The sequence below is a fragment of the Anolis carolinensis genome, chromosome 4 (assembly GCF_035594765.1).
Source record: "Anolis carolinensis isolate JA03-04 chromosome 4, rAnoCar3.1.pri, whole genome shotgun sequence".
NCBI lineage: Eukaryota > Metazoa > Chordata > Lepidosauria > Squamata > Dactyloidae > Anolis > Anolis carolinensis.
The window spans coordinates 250,979,165-251,002,612 of record NC_085844.1 but is presented as its reverse complement, the minus strand read 5'-3'; the positions used below and the strand labels follow the sequence as shown (position 1 = coordinate 251,002,612).

The 23,448-nt window shown below is 40.1% G+C and overlaps 1 protein-coding gene across 1 annotated transcript in view; it reads right to left on the bottom strand.

Annotated features, from left to right (window-relative positions):
- The window catches only part of LOC103281847 (sodium/glucose cotransporter 1), a 29,305-nt gene extending 7,070 nt beyond the window's left edge, over positions 1-22,235 (bottom strand). Inside the window, exons 1-8 of the mRNA XM_062979191.1 lie at positions 18,813-22,235; positions 12,744-12,849; positions 12,519-12,599; positions 7,841-8,058; positions 2,907-3,042; positions 2,095-2,202; positions 1,164-1,314; positions 899-1,067 (exon numbers count right to left, since the gene is read on the bottom strand). Coding sequence (XP_062835261.1) covers positions 899-1,067; positions 1,164-1,314; positions 2,095-2,202; positions 2,907-3,042; positions 7,841-8,058; positions 12,519-12,599; positions 12,744-12,849; positions 18,813-18,908 — 1,065 coding nt within the window. The 5' untranslated portion in view covers positions 18,909-22,235. The remainder of the gene's footprint in view (positions 1-898; positions 1,068-1,163; positions 1,315-2,094; positions 2,203-2,906; positions 3,043-7,840; positions 8,059-12,518; positions 12,600-12,743; positions 12,850-18,812) is intronic.
- Between the last annotated feature and the right edge of the window lie 1,213 nt (positions 22,236-23,448).

The following is a 23,448-nucleotide window of genomic DNA, read 5'->3' as shown; positions in this document are numbered from 1 at the left end:
TGATCCCTCTCTCCTATCTATCTTGATTTCTATTTATCTCTTCCTCCTGTCTATTGATTTCTATTGAGCTCGTCCTCCAACTTCTTGAATATAGCTTTCCATTGATCTTGTCATCCTTTCCTATCGATCCCTCCTTCCGATCGACTCCTTTCGTGTTGATCTCTCCCTCCAATCAACTTCTTTCCTATTGATCTCGCCTTTCGATCAACTCTTTCCTTATCCATCTCTCCTTTCAATCGACTCCTTTCCTATCCATCTCTTTCAATTGACTCCTTTCCTATTGATCTCCCCTTTGATCGACTCCATCTTTCCTATCTCTCCATCCCTCCCATCAACTTCTTTCCTATTGATCTCTTCCTTTGATAAACTCCTTTTGTATCAATTTCTCCTTCTGATCAACTACTTTTGTATCAGTCTCTCCTTCCAATCAACTCCTATTGATTTCTTCCCAATAGAGTCCTTTCCTATCAAACTCTCCCATCAACCGACTCCTTCTTTCCTATCAATCTCTCCCTCTGACCAACTCCTTTTTTATTGATCTCTCACTCCAATCTATTATTTCCTTCATATCAATCTCTCCTTCTGATCTGGGGTTGTTGTATGTTTTCCGGGCTGTATGGCCATGTTCTAGAAGTATTCTCTCCTGACATTTCGCCCACATCTATGGCAGGCATCCTCAGAGGTTGTGAGATCTTCTGATCTATTTTTTCTTTGCTATTGATCTCTGATTAACTCCTTCCTTATTGATCTCTTCCTCCGATTGACTCCTTCTTTCATATATATCACTCTGTCTGATCTATACCTTTTTCCTATTGATCTTTCCTTCCAATCAACTCCGTTTGTATTGGTTTTTCCATCCGATCGATCAAGTCTTTATCAACTTGGGTCTGTCCCTCACCGTCTCATTGACTCTCTTGCACGAGATGGCCAGGACGAAGACGGCCGTGATCGGAGGCCCCAAGTAGCTGGTGACGGACTGGATGTAGTCAAGGAGCTGCCCGCTTTGGGCCTGCTGGATGACCGGGACCCAAAGGATGCTCAGGATGATCAGGATCACAATGAAGACCCTGAAAATGGGGAAAATGGGGGGGGGGGGTGAGTTTATGGGATTTGTAGCAAGGTAATGTGACAGTGGTGGTGACGGGGGTCCCCTCTTGTTACACCTTCCAACGATCATGAGCTCCTTCTCCTTGGCCTTGGTCCGGATCTTGGTGTAGATGTCCATCGTGAAGAGAGTGCTGGCACTGTTGAAGATGGAAGTCAAGGAGGACATCAAGGAGGCCAACATCACCGACAGCATCAGACCTCGCAAACCTGTCATTCAAGGATTAAATGATATCAAATAATAAGAACAAAATGTAACAATAATTACATAATAATTAGCATGATGCTAATTAATAATAAAATTTAATATTGTAATAATGAGTATGATAACAATTAAGAATTATTATTATTATTGATAATACAGTAGAGTCTCACTTATCCAACATGAACGGGCTGTCAGAATGTTGGATAAGCAAATATGTTGGATAATAAGGAGGCATTAAGGAAAAGCCTATTAAACATCAAATTAGGTTATGATTCTACAAATTAAGCACCAAAACATCATGTTAGACAACAAATTTGGCAGAAAAAGTAGTTCAATACGCAGTAATGCTATGTAGTAATTACTGTATTTATGAATTTAGCACCAAAATATCACGATATATTGAAAACATTGACTACAAAAATGCGTTGGATAATCCAGAACATTGGATAAGCGAGTGTTGGATAAGTGAGACTCTACTGTAATAGGAAGACATACTATAAATGCAACAAATATCAAAAGAATTTATGAGATATAATAGTAAAATAATTATAAAAATATGACAATCATGATATAAATAATAAAATAAATTATAAAAATTCAATAATATAAATAATAGAAGAATTGTAAAATATAATAGTGATATAAATGAAATTAATTATAAAAGTACCATGATAATGTAAATATTAATAAAAAATATAAAATATTATAATAATATAAATAATATGAAGAAAACAATTATCAAATATAATAGAAGTAATAATAAGTAAAATAATCCTCCTCCTCACCATTGGGCATGAGCCTGACCACCATCAAGGGGTAAGCGATGTTGGAGCAGCCCACCTTCGTCTCGCAGACATCCCAGCACTTGTCAGGGTCGATGCAGGCCACTTCATCTGTGGGAGATAGATATAAATATAGATAGTCCTGAGTGCGAATCTAGATATCATTATTATCATCTTTCGCCCTTAAGAGAACCAATTTTAAGAACCCATTCATTCATTCACAAGAACCCATCAATTCATAAAATCCATCCATTTATTGTCCTGCCCCTTTAAGAGCCCATTCATTCATAAAACGTGTCCATTCTCCTTCCCCTTTAAGAACCCATTCATTGATAAAACCTGTCCATTCTCCTTCCCCTTTAAGAACCCATTCATTCACAAAATCCATTCATAAGATCCATCTGTCCATTCTCTTTCCCCTTTAAGAACCCATTCATTGATAAAACCTGTCCATTCTCCTTCCCTTTTAAGAACCCATTCATTCACAAAATCCATTCATAAGATCCATCTGTCCATTCTCCTTCCCCTTTAAGAACCCATCCATACGAATGTCCTGAGTGTTTATTAGGCATGTGCGATCGATTAAAAATGTTTCAAAATGTATTACAAAATTACATTTCTAAAGTATTTCTATGGTATTGTTAGTAAAAAAAAAATTGTTACTATAACGAGAGTACTGAAATTTTGTTACTTTTTAATTATAATAATTGCACAAGTGGGGAGACTTCAGGGGCTCCTTTCATAAAGACCCACCGATTCATAAGACCACTCCATGCACTTCTTCCTGAATCCTTTCTTCTTCCTTCCCGAGTTACCTGTGTAGAGGATGCGGCTGATCATCCCTGGCATCACCATCAGAAACATGGGCAGCAGCTTCAGGTATCCACACAGGATGCAGCCCCCTTTGACGTGAGACATGCTCTTGGCAGACAGGCACCGCTGCACAATCACCTGCAGCACACAGGAGGAGAGAGGCATCATTGTTATAATATAAAATAATAATAATATAAAATAATAATAATAATAATAATAATAATAATACAAAGCACAGCAGACAAAAAAATCAGTACAAGAAAACCGCACTACAAACTAGAGCTGACACCTGGCACAACAAAACACTGCATGGAAAGTTCCTTGACAAAATTGAAGGAAAAGCTGATAAGGAGAAGACCTGGCTCTGGCTCACGAATGGGACCCTGAAGAAGGAGACAGAAGGCCTGATCCTTGCAGCCCAGGAGCAAGACATCAGGACAATGGCAATTCAGGCCAAGATCGAAAAATCAGCTGATGACCCAAAATGCAGACTGTGCAAGGAAACCGACGAAACCATTGATCATATCCTCAGCTGCTGTAAGAAAATCGCACAGACAGACTACAAACAGAGGCACAACTCTGTGGCCCAAATGATTCATTGGAACTTATGCCTCAAGTACCACCTCCCAGCAGCAAAGAACTGGTGGGATCACAAACCAGCAAAAGTATTGGAAATTGAGCACGCAAAGATACTGTGGGAGTTCCGAATCCAGACTGACAAAGGTCTGGAACACAACACACCAGACCTCACAGTTGTGGAAAAGAAAAAGGTTTGTATCATTGATGTTGCCATCCTAGGTGACAGTCGCATTGACGAAAAACAACAGGAAAAACTCAGTCGCTATCAGGACCTCAAGATTGAACTTCAAAGACTCTGGCAGAAACGAGTGCAGGTGGTCCCGGTGGTGATCGGCACACTGGGTGCTGTGCCAAAAGATCTCAGCTGGCATTTGGAAAAAATAGACATTGACAAAATTACAATCTTCCAACTGCAAAAGGCCACCTTACTGGGATCTGCGCGCATCATCCGAAAATACATCACACAGTCCTAGACACTTGGGAAGTGTTCGACTTGTGATTCTGTGATACGAAATCCAGCATATCTATCTTGTTTGCTGTGTCATAATAAAATAATAATAATAATAATAACAACAACAACAACAACAACAATGGAGTACTTCCTCATTCCTTTCTGCACACTGCTGGAAGTTTTTATGGTGTAAATTAGTTAAATTAGCCTCTGGGCATAAAGCAGTACCTACATTTTCTACTCGACAGATGCAATTGTCATTCAAGTTGCTTAGGTCAACAACAAGCTAGGCTATTTAATAGTCAGGAGCTCAATCCGACCCAGGCTGGCTTCAAACTCATGACCTCTCAATCAGTAGTGATTTATTGCAGCTGGCTACTAACCAGCTGCAACACAATATTCCACAGGTATATACACTCCACTTGCTTGATTACCATCACATTCTCTGAAGGTGTTACATAGTCTTCTGGTCTTTTATGTGACCATAGTGCTCGCCAGGTCAACTTCTGAGAAACCCGATCCAATGCTTTTTCAAGGTCAAGGAATGCAAAGTGCAGTGGTTTCTTTTATTCCGGATGTTTTTCCATGAGTAAAACATCTTGGGTTGATTTCCACAACTCGAGACATTCTTTGTAGTGGGAACCTTGTGAACAGTTTATATAACTGAGAGAGGAGTGTAATGGGAAGATAGTTGCTAAAGTTTTCTGCATCTCCGTTCTCCATTAGAAGTATGGTTTCAGACGTTGTCCAATCTTTAAATAACATGGCATTGCATAAAACAATATAACAGCCTAGTATAATATTATAGTATACTAGCTGTGCCCGGCCACGCGTTGCTGTGGCGTATGGGAATTCTTTGTTAGGTAGGTGGAATAACAGTGAATAGCTTTGTAGCCTGAAAGCCTGTCCATTTTCTTATGTGAATCCTTGTTTGATGAGGTGGAATAGAAAGGAATAGGCATGCTGCTTGGAAGGTTAGGTAGTTGCCTTTTAGGGGAATGTTTTTTTGGGGTGGTAGAATTGTAATGAATAGCCTCGGTGGTTCAAAGCCTGGGTGCTTGCTACCTAGGGGAAATCTTTGAGCGAGCCGATCCTGGGCAGCCATGCTGTCCCGAAAAATACTTTGAGTTCTGCACGCATGCGTATATTGCCTGTTGTGGGTTTTGGCCTTTTTTTGGTGTTGTGATTGTGTTTTTTGTGTGATTGTGTTATATCTTACTGGAGGCAGGGATGATGAATTGTGTTGCCAATTTTAGAGTTTGGGGGGTGTTGGGTTTTGTTGTTTTGTGAGTCGCCGTGATGCCAAAAGCCTTTTATATATATAGACTAGCTTTGCCCGACCACACGTTGTTGTGGCTTATGGGAATCATAATATAATATAATATAATATAATATAATATAATATAATATAATATAATATAATATAATATATTGTATATACATATAATATTGAGAATAATATTATAATGTAATACAGTATAATAATAATACACTATTTAAATTGTATATTATGTATTACATATAATATTACTAATAATATTGCATTATAGTCGTATAGTAAAACATAGTAATATATAATGCTTATATTGTGCTATGCTAGTAATATAATATATTGTATGTACATATAACTTGTAAGCCACCCTAAGTCCCCTTCGGGGTGAGAAGGGCGGGATATAAATGTCGTAAATAAATAAATAACAATAATCTATATATATAAAAGGATAAAGTTGTTTGCGCAGTGACTATAACAACAAAACTAAACATCCCAGAAATACGAAATTTGGCAACACAATGCAAAAGGCTTGCCTCCAGGTTACAACAACACAACCACACCACAAAACCACAATCCAGACCCACAAAACTCACAACAACGCATCATGCGATAACAACACAACTAAACGCCCCAGAAATACAAAACTTGGCAACACAATGCAAAAGCCTTGCCTCCCAGTTGTAACAACACAACCACACCACAAAACCACACAGGACCCACAAAACTCACAACAACGCATCATGACTATAACAACACAACTAAACGCCCCAGAAATACGAAACTTGACAACACAACGCAAAAAGCCTTCCCTCCAGGTTGTAACAACACAACCACACCACAAAACCACAATCCGGACCCATAAAACTCACAACAACGCATCGTGACTATAACAACACAACTAAATGCCCCAGAAATATGAAACTTGGCACACAACTAAACACCCCAGAAATACGAAACTTGACAACACAACGCAAAAAGCCTTCCCTCCAGGTTGTAACAACACAACCACACCACAAAACCACAATCCGGACCCATAAAACTCACAACAACGCATCATGACTATAACAACACAACTAAATGCCCCAGAAATATGAAACTTGGCACACAACTAAACACCCCAGAAATATAAAACTTGACAACACAACGCAAAAGCCTTGCCTCCCGGTTGTAACAACACAACCACACCACAAAACCACAATCCGGACCCACAAAACTCACGACAATGCATCGTGACTATAACAACACAACTAAACGCCCCAGAAATACGAAACTTGGCACACAACTAAACGCCCCAGAAATACAAAACTTGGCAAAACAATGCAAAAGCCTTGCCTCCCATTTGTAACAACACAACCACACCACAAAACCACAATCCGGACCCACAAAACTCACAACAATGCATCATGACTATAACAACACAACTAAACGTCCCAGAAATACGAAACTTGGCACACAACTAAACGCCCCAGAAATACAATACTTGGCAAAACAATGCAAAAGCCTTGCCTCCCATTTGTAACAACACAACCACACCACAAAACCACAATCCGGACCCACAAAACTCACAACAATGCATCATGACTATAACAACACAACTAAATGCCCCAGAAATACAAAACTTGGCAAAACAATGCAAAAGCCTTTCCTCCCAGTTGTAACAACACAACCACACCACAAAACCACACTGGACCCACAAAACTCACAACAACGCATCATGACTATAACAACACAACTAAACGCCCCAGAAATACGAAACTTGGCCACACAACACAAAAGCATTCCCTCCCAATTGTAACAACACAACCACACCACAAAACCACAATCCGGACCCACAAAACTCACAACAGTGCATCGTGACTATAACAACACAACTAAACGCCCCAGAAATACAAAACTTGGCAACACAACACAAAAGCCTTGCCTATCAGTTGTAACAACACAACCACACCACAAAACCACAATCCGGACCGACAAAACTCACAACAACGCATTGTGACTATAACAAATACAAAATTTGACAACACAACTCATCCACCTCCCCAATCCCTACATTCACACTTGGCCTCCAAAAAAACAATTACAATAATAACAATGACAACAACAACAACAATAAGAATCAACACCATCACAGGCAAGAAACAGCCAGGCACTGAGGCTGAGAGGCCAGTCAGTGCTACACTGGGCCTCCAAAAAACAATACAGTAGCATCTAACTTATCCAACCTTCATGACCACTACAACAACAATAATAATAAACACCTACACAGGCAAAACAAAAAGAAGACTATTGTACCACAATAAAAATATAAACCGCACTCTGCAGAATCAGACATTACAACTAACAACAAACAAAAGACAACAGGGATCTCAAGCAATTATCAATCAACACAAAAATTGAAGAAGGTAACAGACTTCAAATACTACTACTAATGTGAGTATAAAGAAGGTGGAGGTCACAGCATAAATACAACCTAATGCAGACTGACCAACACCACCAGACTAAGCCACAGCAACGCGTGGCCGGGCACAGCTAGTATAGTAATAATGCTATATAATATAATACAGACTAACAATATAGTATAATATAGTAACATAGCACGATAATATATCATATATATTTATGTATCTACTGACCTGGTCTGTGCACCAGTACCAAAGGGACAAGATGGTGAGGCCAAAGACCATTCCTGGCCAAGGCAGATCTCCATTGATGGGATCCCGGAAGATGCTGAAGGCGTCCGGACGCGGCATGTAGCACGTTTCGGAGATGTTGGCGGTGGCCTCGGTGAGCTTCGGGATGGCCTTCATGTACTTCTCCCTGAACTGCTCATAGCCCCCCACTTCGTTGAAGGCTGCATTGAGAGGTACATGAAACAAACTCAATGAGAAAGTGGCATCCAAGTCTAGGGAGCAGTGGCTCCACTGTTGGATCTATTACATTATTACTATTATCATTATTATTGATTATTATTATAGATGTGTTATCGAAGGCTTCCGTGGCTGGAATCACTGGGTTGTTGTGAGTTTTTCACGCTGTATGACCATGTTCCTGCAGCATTCTCTCCTGGCATTTCACCTGCATCTGTGGCCAATGGCACCTTCAGAGCTTTGCTCTGAATTCTGTTGGAAATGAGGCAAGTGGGGTGTATATATACCTATGGAATAATATCCAGTGTGGGAAAAAGAACTCTTGTCTGTTTAAAGCAAGTGTGGATGTTGCAATTATCAAGCTTGATTAGCATTGAGTAGCCATGATGCTGCAAAGCCTGGCTGTTGTAGCCTGGGGGCATCCTTTGTTTGGGAAGTGTTAACTGGCCCTTCTTTGTTTGCTGTCTGGAATTCACGTTTCTGGGTGATATTCTTTATTTACTATCTTGATTCTTGATTTCCAGAAACAGTAAAACTCCAGACAGCTAGCAATCAAGGGCCAGTTGACACCTTCCAAACAGAGAGTGCCTCCAGGCAACAGGCACCAGGCTACCGCTATGCAAACATGCTCATTGATTGACTTTGCAGCTTCCTGGCTACTCAATGCTATTCAAGCTTGCTAATTGCAATATTCACACTTGTTTTGTCAGACAAGAGTTCTTTTTCCCATCCTGGACAATATTCCACAGATATATCATATATTCAACTTGCCTCACTGCCAAGAGACACCTGAAGATGCCATTGACCACAGATGCAGGTGAAACGTCAGGAGAGAATGCTTCTGGAACATGGCCATACATCCGAAAAACTCACAGCAACCCATTATTATATATTATTGTTATATTTTATATTATTATTATATTTAAAGGCTGTGGTAGAGTGGAAAGAAAAGTGTCAGTGTTTGGATCTGTTATTATATTATTATTATTATTATTATTATTATTATTATTATTATTATTATTATTGACACAACGATGTTGTATGACACAGCAAACAAGATAGTCATGCTGGATTTCGTTTCACAAAATCACAAGTCGAACACTTCCCAAGTGTCTAGGACTGTGTGATGTATTTTCGAATGATGCGTGCAGATCCCAGCAGGGTGGCCTTTTGCAGTTGGCAGATCGTAATTTTGTCAATGTCTATTGTTTCCAAATGCCGGCTGAGATCTTTTGGCACGGCACCCAATGTGCCCATCACCACCGGGACCACCTGCACTGGTTTCTGCCAGAGTCTTTGAAGTTCAATCTTGAGGTCCTGATAGCGGCTGAGTTTTTCCTGTTGTTTTTCACCAATGCGACTGTCACCTGGGATGGCGACATCAATTATCCAAACCTTGTTCTTTTCCACAACTGTGATATCTGGTGTGTTGTGTTCCAGAACTTTGTCAGTCTGGATTCGGAAGTCCCACAGTATCTTTGCGTGTTCATTTTCCACGACCTTTGCTGGTTTGTGATCCCACCAGTTCTTTGCTGCTGGGAGGTGGTACTTGATGCATAAGTTCCAATGGATCATTTGGGCCACACAGTTGTGCCTCTGTTTGTAGTCTGTCTGTGCAATTTTCTTACAGCAGCTGAGGATATGATCAATGGTTTCGTCAGCTTCCTTGCACAGTCTGCATTTTGGGTCATCAGCTGATTTTTCGATCTTGGCCTTCATTGCCTTTGTCCTGATGTCTTGCTCCTGGGCTGCAAGGATCAGGCCTTCTGTCTCCTTCTTCAGGGTCCCATTCGTGAGCCAGAGCCAGGTCTTCTCCTTATCAGCTTTTCCTTCAATTTTGTCAAGGAACTTTCCATGCTATGTTTTGTTGTGCCAGTTGTCAGCTCTAGTTTGTAGTGTGGCTTTCTTGTACTGGTTTTTTGTCTGCTGTGCTTTGAGGAGTTTCTGATTTTTGACTTCAATCAAAGCAGGTTCTTCACTTTGCTTGACATATTCTGCCAGGGCATGTTCTTCTTCTTTGACTGCTTGTTTGACTTGTAAGAGTCCTCTGCCCCCTGATCTTCTAGGCAGATATAGCCGGTCAACATCACTGCGAGGGTGCAGTGAGTGATGAATGGTCATGAGTTTTCTTGTTTTTCTGTCCAAATTGTCCAGTTCCATCTGTGTCCAGTTTATAATGCCAGCAGTATATCTTATGACAGGCATGGCCCAGGTGTTTATGGCCTTGATGGTGTTGCCTCCATTGAGCTTCCTTTTGAGAATTTTTCTGACCCTTTGTGTGTATTCTTTACTGACCACAGTCTTCACATGTTCATGCTTGATGTTGTCCAGCTGTAATATGCCCAGATATTTATAGGCCTCTGGCTGGTGACACTTTATTGTTTGGCCATTGGGCATATTTATGCCCTCACTTTCAATGATTTTTCCTTTCTTCAATGCCACTGTCGAACATTTGTCCAAACCAAACTCCATGTTGATATCAGTGCTAAAAATTCGGACAGTGTTAGTCAGAGACTGGATTTCAGTTTTCATTTTTCCATACAGCTTCAGGTCATCCATGTACATCAAATGTGAAATTTTGTGAGAATTCTTAGATGTTTGATAGCCGAGATTTGTTTTTTGTAAGATTGTTGACAGAGGGATCATGGTGATAATGAAAAGCAGAGGGGACAATGAGTCTCCCTGGAAAATTCCTCTCCTGATGTTGACAAGTCCATAGCTTTCATTTCCAACAAACAGTTCAGTTTTCCAGTGCTCCATCATGTTTTCAATGAAGGTGCCAACGTTTTTACAAATCCCGATGGCGTCCAGGCACTTGATGATCCAGCTGTGTGGGAGTGAGTCAAAGGCCTTTTTGTAGTCAATCCACGTCATGTGAAGATTAGCTTTTCGGCTCTTACAGTTCTCCAGAATCATTTTGTCAATCAATAGCTGGTCTTTTGTGCCCCTGCTTTTCCGTTTGTTGCCTTTCTGTTCATCTGGCAAGATGTTTTTTTCTTCAAGATAGTCTTGAATTCTGTCAGCTATGATGCCAGTCAGTAGTTTAAACATAGTGGGCAGACACGTTATTGGCCTGTAGTTTCCTGATGCTGCTCCTTTTGCTGGATCCTTTTGTATCAGGTAAGTTCTTCCAGTTGTTAGCCATTCACTGATACTTCCTTTCTGCAGCATCTCATTGAATTGTTGGGCCATTTTTCCATGTAAACTAATCAGATGTTTGAGCCAAAATCCATGAAGTTGATCACTACCAGGCGATGTCCAGTTCTTGACTTTTTGCACTCGTTTGCTGATCATTTCAGTTGTTATTTCCATCTGTTCCATTTTGTTCTGTGAGAATTTTCCTTCAAACTCCTTTATCCACCCAGCGTTTTTGTTGTAGTTCTTATTATTTTCCCAAAGCTCTTTCCAGAACTTCGTTGTTGCAGTTTTCTCTGGCTTTATGGTTACTGTGTCTGTTGTTTGGTTCAGACTCTGGTAGAACCATCTTTGGTCTGATTGAAACAGTTGATTTTGTCTGTTCTGGATGATTCTGGCTTCATATCTTTCAATTTTTCTGGCTGTTGCTGTAATTTGTTCTTTCACAATTTCCAAAGCTTCTTCAATTTTTCTAGTGTTCAGCCAGTACTTTCGGATCAGGTATTGCTTGATTTTGTCATTCTTCAGTTTCTTCTCTTTCATATTTTTCAGGTTACTTGCATCTGATCTAAGCTTTTTGATTTTCAACTCCAGCCTGACCTTCCACTTTGGTTTTCCAGTCGATTTTCTTTGGGGCTGCCTTGGTTGTAGGAGCCCAAGTTCTTCTGTTACTATCACTGCTGCACTGTAGGCAAACTGGTTATTATTATTATTATTATTATAGATTATTTATATTTTATGTTATACAGTAGAGTCTCACTTATCCAACATAAACGGGCCGGCAGAATGTTGGATAAGGGAATATGTTGGATGATAAGGAGGGATTAAGGAAAAGCCTATTAAATGTCAAATTATGTTATGATTTTACAAATTAAGCATCAAAACATCATGTTATACAACAAATTTGACAGAAAAAGTAGTTCAATATGCAGTAATGCTATGTAGTAATTACTGTATTTATGAATTTAGCACCAAAATATCACGATGTATTGAAAACATTGACTACAAAAATGCGTTGGATAATCCAGAACATTGGATAAGCGAGTGTTGGATAAGTGAGACTCTACTGTATTTTACATTAGTATTAGAGTTTATATTTCTATTTTTATATTGCTATCGTATTTTATATTTCTATATTATTATTATTATTTATATGTACATTATTATTTCTTTACATCTACAGTACAAATGCACATTTGGTCCATGTGTCTGGGATTTGTCTCTGAATATTGAGGTCTTCCCAAGGGTCTAGGATATTAGAGTTATTTATTTATTATTATTGTCATTATTATTATTATTAATGTCTTACCGAATATAGCAAGGATGACGGACCCCACCAACATGATGGCGGTCTGCAAGGTGTCCGTGTAGATGACCGCAGCTAAGCCTCCTAATAACAGATTTAAATAGGGAGAAATATGTGTGAAAGGGGTTCCAAAAGGGTCATCTAGTCTGACCCCTTCCTATGCAGGAATGCACTACTAAAACCTCCCAGCAGAGGCCCAGACATCTGTTCCAAGAAAGATACCCTTACCCGTAATGGTGTAGAGGGCTGTAATGGCCAGCAGCATGATGATGGCCACGTAGATGTCCAGCCCCATGGCCAACTTGATGAAAATAGCCCCTGAGAAGATGTCTGACTGGGAAAATATTAGGGAAATTATTATTATTATTATTATTATTATTATTATTATTATTATTGACACAACGACACAGTATGACACAGCAAACAAGATAGATATTGTTATGGTTGAGCCTTCGGGCTCCGGTAATGAAAGAAGGGGTCGTAAGACTCCTCGAGAGTCAGACACTCTCGAGGAGCGTGAAAGGAAACGGCTCCGGGATTTGTTTGCAGAGCCGACAGATGAGGACTCATTTGAGGGTTTTTCTCAGGGTTTGGAGGAAGAGGTGGCCAGCGCGGAGGAGGATGATATGGAATGGACTCGTGTGAGGGAGAATTTGGGTGTTGGGGAAACAGGCAATGAAAGCATGGGAGGTGATTGACGGGTTGCAGGATCAGACCCATGGACTGGTTGGAGGGATGGAGCGGGATCCACAGCTGGGGATGCTGTGGGGCGTAGTCGAAGGTGCTTAAGCTCTGATGAGGATGATGATGTTGGGGCGTCTGGAATTGGGATGGCAGCTGACAGCGATGATGAGCTTGAACTGTGATAAAATGGGGTTTGGGACCAATGTCTAATTGCGTTGGGTAAGGTAATCTGGACGGACGCTTGGGCTCTTGCTGGGGAATTTCCTGAAGACGGGTGTGTTTCATTACTGGATACGTAAGTTTACCAAGGACGGGGCATTGACGGCGGGAGGAACTGTGTGGGGTTTTTCTCTGTGCAACTTGTGTTTAATCTTGATAGCTTGGACCTCCATCGTCTTTTTGACGGGCAATATCTACTTTCACTGGATTGACGCTGGACTGACTGACTACGATTCCGGATTAACCCTTCTGCTGACTATCGGTGTGACCTTTGGATTCCTTGACGACTACGCTTGGCTTTTGATCTTCTGGACTGGATTGGGACCCTGCTGACTGCCGTTACCCTAAACCTGAATCTTGACTACAACCACGCTCTCGTTCGCTGCAGGAAGGAGTAAACAAGCCTGGTTTACTCCCCTGCTGTTCCTGAGTAGCAGAGAGGAATCTGCCGCCAGTCTTTTGTTTACATTCCAACTCCTGTTGATTCTCTTTTGTTTGCATTGTTTGCCAAGCTGAAGTAAGCTCTTTGATTTAATCCGGATTATACTCCTGTTTAACCCGGTTTTTCCCTTTGAACTGTTTAAGCTCAAACTGAGCTGCTTTTTGGTTATTTAGCACACTGAAGTCAAGTGTTTGCCCTGTTCTTTGTTCCTTACGGGCGTTTTTAGTTCTGTAACCTCAATAAACTGAGTTTTGTTTTACTTGCTGGCGTTCTGTCTATGACAGATATGCTGGATTTTGTATTGTTATTATTATTATTATTATTATTATTATTATTTTAAATACTATTATATTATATTATATTATTATATTGTTATATTATTACATATATTATACTTTATTATATTGTATTGTTATATCATACAATATTATATGTATTATATTGTTTTATAATATATATTTAAAATCTAAAATCTATCATAACATCATATTATTATTGTATATATTAGTATAATATTATTTTCATATAATATAAAATATATTGTAATCATAGAATCATAGAATTGGAAGAGACCACACAGGCTATCCAGTCCAACCCCCTGCCATGTAGAAAAAGTACAAATATATATATATCATATATATACATATCATTTTGTATTTTATATATATATATATATATATATAGACATACACACACAAAAATATAATCTAAAATATATCATAGTATACATACTATTTGTCATTGATATATTGTATTATATTATATTATATTATATTATATTATATTATATAAAATCTCAAAAATATTTTAGTACATATTATTATTCATTGATATATTATATTATATTATATGATACATATATTTTATTAATACATAAGAAAATATTATATATATAATATTCATTAGTATATAATATAATAATATGATATTATTATATATCATTATCACATTATCATATATTATAATGATACATATATTTTATTAATATATAAGAAGATATGTATATAATACATATTCATTAGTATATAATATAATATGATATTATTTTATATCATCACATTATCACAGTTTATACAATATATAATGCATTATATTGTTATAATATTACTATGATATATTTAGTTATATTGTAATATAATATTATTATTATATTATTATCATATTATATTATAATATGTATGTTTTTATATAGATAATTAGATTGTCTTACATTATTATTTTATTCATTAGATTATAATGTTACTGTTCAATTGTATTACATTACTTCACATTATTATATATGAATTATATGTATTATTATATTATTATAACATTATATTGTAATATACAATTATGTCATATATATGATAAGATCCATGCCCTATTAGTTCCCTTTCCACCTCATTAAGCCTCCACTTTATTCACGACTTCCTTTGACCTTTTGATGGCTTATATAATGAGAAATTAAGTGCCGTCTGATTAATTAGTAACTCGCTTAACAAGGGGTCAAAGGTTGCCAAGATTTGCCTTCATTATCTCTCCATAACAACAGCCCTATATACCAGAATATCAGGGCAGAAAATCCCACGATATCTACTTTAACCTATAGAGTTTCGCTTATCCAACATAAACGGGCCGGCAGTATACTAGATAAGCGAAAATGTTGGATAATAAGGAGGGATTAAGAAAGTGCCTATTAAATGTCAAATTACATTATGATTTTACAAATTAAGCAACAAAACATCATGTTTTACAACAAATCGGCACAAAAAGCAGTTCAATACAGTACATGGTAACGTTATGTAGTAATTACTGTATTTACGAATTTAGCACCAAAACATTGCAATGTATTGAAAACATTGACTATAAAAGCATTGGCTACTGACAAACTGACTACAAATAAAGAGAGAATTGCATAAAATGAACTTTCGGTAATAATAATAATAATAATCCTTGCAGACTGTGCAAGGAAGCTGACGAAACCATTGATCATATCCTCAGCTGCTGTAAGAAAATTGCACAGACCGACTACAAACAGAGGCACAACTATGTGGCCCAAATAATTCATTGGAACTTATGCCTCAAGTACCACCTCCCAGCAGCAAAGAACTAGTGGGATCACAAACCTGCAAAAGTATTGGAAAATGAGCACGCAAAGATACTGTGGGACTTCCGAATCCAGACTGACAAAGTTCTGGAACACAACACACCAGACATCACAGTTGTGGAAAAGAAAACGGTTTGGATCATTGATGTCGCCATCCCAGGTGACAGTCGCATTGGTGAAAAACAACAGGAAAAACTCAGCCGCTATCAGGACCTCAAGATTGAACTTCAAAGACTCTGGCAGAAACCAGTGCAGGTGGTCCCAGTGGTGATGGGCACATTGGGTGCCGTGCCAAAAGATCTCAGCTGGCATTTGGAAACAATAGACATTGACAAAATTACGATCTGCCAACTGCAAAAGGCCACCCTACTGGGATCTGCACGCATCATCCGAAAATACATCACACAGTCCTAGACACTTGGGAAGTGTTCGACTTGTGATTTTGTGATACGAAATCCAGCATATCTATCCTGTTTGCTGTGTCAGACAACGTCGTTGTGTCAATAATAATAATCCAAGCTTCACTTATCCAATGTTCTGTATTATCCAATGCAGTCTGCCTTTTAGTAGTCAATGTTTTTGTAGTCAATGTTACAATGTTTTGGTGTTAAATTCGTAAATACAGTCATTACTACTTAACGTTATTGTGTATTGAACTGCTTTTTCTGTCAATTTGTTGTAAAACATGATGTTTTGGTGCTTAATTTGTAAAATCATAATGTAATTTTATGTTTAATAGGCTTTTTTCTTAATCCCTCCTTATTATCCAACATTTTCGCTTATCCAATGTTCTGCCAGCCCATTTATATTGGATAAGTGAGACTCTACTGTAGTTTGGATATTGAAACTACATCATTGTGCCATCTTATAAAAAGGGGGTGTTTTGAATGGATTGGGAGGAGCCAGCCTTCCATTCTGGGATGAGTCAAAGCACAGTATTTTGAAATAATAAGAATTTTACTAATCAGGTGTGATGAGGAAAGTATGAATCCCATCTCAATACTGCATGCTTCCAGTCCTAAAAAAATATGGGACGCATACTGATATAAATGGATTATATCCCAATGTGATAAAGTCCTTTGTTACATCCCGTCTGGATGACTGTTAAGCATTCTACATGGGGCCGCCTCTGAAGAGTGCTCAGAATTCTTTAGCAGGTCCAAAGAGTGGTAGCCAGGTTGTTCACTGAGCGGATGACTTGCCTGTTGAAACAGCTCCACTGCCTGCAAGTCTGTTTCTGGGCACAATCCAAAGGGATGGTGATGACCTACAAAACCCTACATGGCTCCAGTCCAGGTTACCTGAAGGACTATACCAATTTCTATGAACCTGGTAGACAACTGGGGAGGTCCTCCTCTTGGTCCCACCACCCGCTCAAGCACACTTGGTGGGAACACGGGAGATGGCCTTTCCTCCTGAGGCTCCTCTCCTTGATGCTCCACCCCATCCTTAAAAGTAGCAATGGATGAGGGTGTTGTGGCTCAGCCTCTGTGTGATTCTGATGACGATTCTGGGATGCAGTTTCAAGATGATGGGATTCAGGTTCAGGATGGGTTTCAAAATGATTCGGATGGGAATTGTGGGATTCAAGTGCAGGGTGTTCCTGCTGTGGAAAATGAAGAGCAGGGAGGGTTTCCCATGGGAAGAAATGTTGTTGTTAATGAGGATGGTTCTCAGGTGCAAGAAGCAGGAAGGGAGAGCAGCTCCCAGCCTCAACCTGATAACACTAACGAGCCCTGTGGCCTTGATGATGGGGTCGCTTCTCTAGATCGAGCTAGTCGTCTGGAATTTCGGGGGTTGCTCAGAAGTCTTAGAATAGCAAATAAGAGGGAGGTCAAAGGGCAAAGAAATGCCTTCATGTTATGCTATTAAAGCAGTCGTCTGAGAGGGAAATCTTCGTCAAAGCAATTTTTCTTCACTTAAATCAAGAACCAAGACTGCTCTCCTGTGTTATCTTATGGCTTGGATGTAACCTCGTTTCTGGGACTTTGGTATCTATTGAAAGGACTCTGCTTTGTGTCTATTAGGCATGTCCGATCAATGAAAAAAATGTTTCAATTCTCGTTTCTAAAGTAGGGGGTGCTGGCGCTTCGATATAGAAAGTATTTCCGATTTTTTCACCCAAAAATTTCGGATATTTCCGAAAATTCGTAATGATTCTAAATGTTTCTAAAATGGCGGACGCTCATGCGCAATCGCTACACACTGGGCTTGTATGGCAATCTTCCATGTGGACGCAGAGGACGTTAGCCCCCACCTTTGCGTTTGTCATGGAAGCTTCTGATTGGCCGGGGAGAGGTAGCCATGTTAGGCTGCTCTAAGCTCCCATTCAAGGTAGGTTGCAGAAACAAATTATTTTTTAAAAATATTTTTAAAAATATATTTTAAAAAAATGGGGGGGGGGGGAATTAATGAAACATTAAGAGACAATTAGAGAATGGGCCAACAATGGTTCGAATTACATTGCTGGTTGCGCTGTGAGACAATGTCTCGGAATGCATATCAAAAAGCGAGAACAATCCGAAATAATTCCGATATACGATTCAAAACGATTTTTTGGACATGTGTAGTGTCTATTGTTCTCATGGATTTGTTTCCTACAGCCTTGTTTTGCAACTATTTTTTGGAACTATACTTTTGCCTTTTATGAACTGCTTTTTCCCTATTTCCTAATAAACTACAAAAGACTACATTCTGTGTGCAGCCTGGTGACTTTAGCAAGGTGAAGCTAACCTGAGGTACAACAGAGGGGGTGGAGCCATATCAGATAGTCTCCACCCCTTGGGCTCCTCATCCTCATCCACGGCTCTGCTCCCTCCCTCCAACTTCCAACTCCCTTCCTACTTCCAACTTGGCTGCCACTCACTGAGATCTTGGTCAAAATGTAGAGCAGGAGCGAAAGGACGGAGAGGTAGATCTGGATCCGCTTCCCTCCGAAGCGCTTCTTGAGGTACTCCGGCATCGTCACCACCTGATAAGGGTTAGAAGAAGAGTCAGGAATCGGGATCAGTTACAGTTAGGCACCTTAAAGATTAGGGTCAGGGGTCAAAGATCGGTGAGATTGTGATTCAAGGACTGATTATAATTAGTGTCAGGATTGAGGTTATGGTTAGACTAAGACTTTGTTAGGATAAGGGTTAGGGTTATTGTTAGGATATTTACATATTATGTTGAAGTTGGGTAGCTTTAGGGCTACAAATAAGGTGGGAGTAAGGGATGGGTAGAGTTAGAGTTAGGATCGGGAGGAGGGTTGGGTTCAAACAAGAATCGGGTTACAGTCAGTTAGGGTTAGGATTGGGTTCGAATTAGGGTTAAGGTTGGAGTGAGGGTGGATAGGATAATGTTTTAGACTCAATGATGGGTTAGAACAAGGGTTAGGGCTGGAGTAAGGGTGGATAGGGTTACATTTTAGAATCAAGGACAGGTTGAATAAAAACGTCAACATTGACACTGAAATACAACACCGCCTGAGCTCTGCGAGTGCAGCATTCTTCTGAATGGAGTAAAGAGTATTTGAAGATGGGGACATCCATAGAGATACCAAGATGCTTGTTTATAAAGCTATTGTCCTCCCAAACCTATTAAATGCCTGTGAAACATCTAGTTAGAGCCCTATTAGTCTTAGGGTCATAATTAAGGTCTGTACTCACCCCGGCTTTGATGTAAATGGGGACGAACAGCCAGCCTAGGAACACCACCATCACGAGCGCCTGGAGACAATTAAAATAGATAGATAGATAGCCCAATTTCCTATCATCAATGAATCGATTGGATCAATACTCACGTTCCACTCGATCCCCCCAATGGCGATACCAGCGGCCGCCCCGGTCCCGGCCAGCCCCACGAAATGGCTGCTGCCAATGTTGCTGGCGAAGAGGGAGGCCCCGATCTGGGGGATATCGGAAAGCAAGCAATTAATCAAGCAATCTATTTGTCAGTCTATCAATTCATTGATCAATTAAACATCAGGAAACCATTTGCCCCAATTTGGGAAAAGTGGAAGGAGAGGCAACGTTATGAAGTGCCTTTCTTGGAAAATTATCTCAATGTAGTTGATTGATCGATCAATCAATCAGTGGATCAATAAAGCCACTCACTGGCCACCAGACCATGTTGCGCCCGGCCAAGAAGAAGCCCCCGACGGTCCCACGGTTCGTGGAATACATGGCCTAAAATCAGAGGAAACACATAAATGTCAAGTAATGGAAGGTATTGATTAGGATAGAGAAACATAAATAGAGAAAGAAAGATATAGATAGATAGATAGATAGATAGATAGATAGGTAGATAGATGATAGATAGATGGATGATAGAGATAGAAAATTGTTGATAGAATTGTAGATAGAGAAAGAGAGAAAAGATATTAGATATATATTGATAGATAGAATTGAAGATAGAATAATAGAATTACAGATCAATCGATAGGTAGATAATGATGGATAGATTATAGGTAGATATTTATAGATGATAGAACTGTAGAGAGAAAAAGAGAGAAAGATATTAGATAAATAAATAGCCTAAAATATGGATCAATAGATAGTGAACATGACAAATGAGACAGCTCAATCAAGAAAATAAGTCAGTTGCTCCATGGTTGGCTAACTAGATTGATTGATTGAGTGATTGATTAAAGTGGACAGTGGAGGCTGTCACAAGTCCAGAGAATCCGCCTCACAGAACAACAGGGCAACTGGATATAAATCAATCAATCAATCAATCACAGAGATACATCTTTCTAAAAGCCCAAGGAATCCAACCATTCAGAGATTTGGGAATTGAGGAGTTGGGGATCTGGAGAATTGGGAATTCAAGGAATTGAGGGATTTGGGCCATCGGGGATTCACGAGTTCGAAGAGTCACAGATTGGAGGATTTAGGGAGTGAAGTATTTGGGATTTTGGGGATTTCGTGCATTTGGGGAATTGGCATTTGAATCAGGCATTTAGAGATTTGGGGTTTTGTGGAGTCAGGGATTTGGGGATTTGGAGAATTCAGGGATTGAGGGATTCGGGGAATTGGGTGAATCAAGGATTGAGGGATTTGAGGAATTCATGGGTTTGGTGAGCCAAGGATTTGTGGATTTGGGGAATTCACAGAATCAAAGGTGGAGAAATCTGGGGAATTTGTAAAGTTGGTGAATCAAGGGTTCGGGGAATTGTTTGAATCAAGGATTTGGAGAATCAAGGATTTGCAGATTTGGGGAGTTCACAGAATCAAGGGTTGAGGGATCGGGAATTTGTGGAGTTGGTGAATCAAGGATTTGGGGAATTGGGTGAATCAAGAATTTGGAAAATCGAGGATTTGCAGATTTGGGGAAATCACAGAAACAAGGGTTGAGGGATCAGGGGAATTTGTGGAGTTGGTGAATCAAGGATTTGCAATTTTGGAGAATTCACAGAACCAAGGACTGAGAGATCTGAGGGATTCGTGGATTGGGAGAATCAAGTATTTGTAGAGTTGTAGATTCAGGGGAATTCATGAATTGGGGATTGAGGGAATTTGGTGGATCAAGGATTCAGGAAAGTGGAGAATGTGGGGGCCCCAGTGACTCACCCAGAGGCCCACGGCGAGGACCACCAGGAAGTAGACCACAATCACAGCTATGTCAGCCGGGTTGTCCACCGCCACCCTCTTGCGGGTGGCCTCTTTCTCCATCGTGGTCAGCAACCCCTGTGGGAGCGTGGTGGCCTCCATCCTTCCCTTTCTTCTCTTCCTTTCCTTTTCTCCGTTTTATAAGGAACCGGCTCTCACCGCCGCCGGGAGTTAATGATCAATCCCTCTCAGGAGGAGCCCTAATGGCTCACCTGAGAAACCAGCTGCAGGTGCGGCAGGTAATTCTCCCGTCCTTTCTTCTTTCTGAATTGAGACATCTTCACTTGGTGTCACCCGGGGATAATTATTTGGGATCAACAAAGGTCACAGAGGAAGGGGGTGAGTCCACCCTTAAGAGGAAAGAAGGAAAGAAAAGGCAGAAAAAGGAGGAGAATAAATAATAGAAATACATAAAGACAATAATAATTTAAAACAATAATAATAAATAAAATAATAGTAATAATAATAGCCCAATATTCAGAGACAATGATGCCCTGGCAAGGTTTGGTGGAGATGGACCAAGGATGGTGGGATTTGCAGTTCCTTCACCTGACTCCAGAAGCCACTTTGATCCCCACCAATGACTGAACTTGGGATATAGAAACTCCATGACCCACTTAACATGCTGATGAGGTTTGGGGGAGGTTGGACCACAGATGATGGGAATTGTAGTACCTTCACCCACATGCAGAGACTACTCCTAACTTCATCAGCCATGGATCTGGACCAAACTTGGGACACAGACCCTCTCCCCCAGTCATGACCCACTTTATGTCCTGATGGGGTTTTCGGGGAGGATGGACCACAGGCAATGGGAGTTGCAGTACCTCCACCCACATCCAAGTTTGCAGACAACACCAAATTGGGAGGGAGGGCCAATACTCCAGAAGACAGGAGCAGAACTCAAAACGATCTTGACAGATCAGAGAAATGATTGGCCAAAACTAACAAAGTGAAGTTCAACAGGGACAAATGCAGGATACTCCACTTAGGCAGAAAAAAGGAAATGCAAAGATACAGAATGGGAGACAATGCCTGGCTCCACAGCAGGATGTGTGAAAAAGATCTTGGAGTCCTCATGGACATGGTGAACATGAGCCAACAATGTAATGCTGCAGCTAAAAAAGCCAATGGGATTCTGGCCTGCATCAATAGGGGTATAGTGCCCAGTGTGCCGTCGCGCCTGGGGCTGTACATTTAGTGAAAGAGGCATGGACGTGACATCTTTCCCCAGGGGATTGCTTCTTGCCCTCCTTTAGGGAAACTGGAACTCCCAAGGACCAAAACACTGTAGTTAACTCAAAAACTGGGTTTATTCTTCACAAAGGGAGTAAAAGAAAATATACATTACAGTCTTTGGTTGTTTAAGTCCATGAAGCTTGTCCAGATCCCTCTTTCTCTGGCTGTGAATGCCGGAGCAAACTCAGCCTCAGTCCAATGACCTATATCTGAAGACAAGAGTCTTCCTCTGTTGCCAAAGGACTGATGTGAAGGCGCTTGAGACTCCTCAACGTTGTTCAGGTTGGCCCTGAACATGAAGTGCGAGTCCCAAGGGTAAGAACCTCAGAATTGGTGCTGAGAGGTAACTTTTGAAGGGCTTTCAGAGCCAAGCCTCTCTTTCACGTCCATCCGATAGAGTGGAATGAAAAGGAGGAAACACAGTCCTACTCCAGGAAGAGGTGGAGCCAAACAGTTTTGCTGAGTGAGCAATGTAACAGGTACAAACAACATTGATTGACAGATATAAATAACCAATCCAACTACATTTACAGGGTAAGGGCAAAATCAGGCATGATACAGCAATTCAAATCTTGAAACTTATAGTTTGACATATAAATGGCGCCACTCGCGCCGTCACACTCCCGGCCTAGATTTCCGGACTTTCGGAAATCTAAACAAAATGGAGTTAAA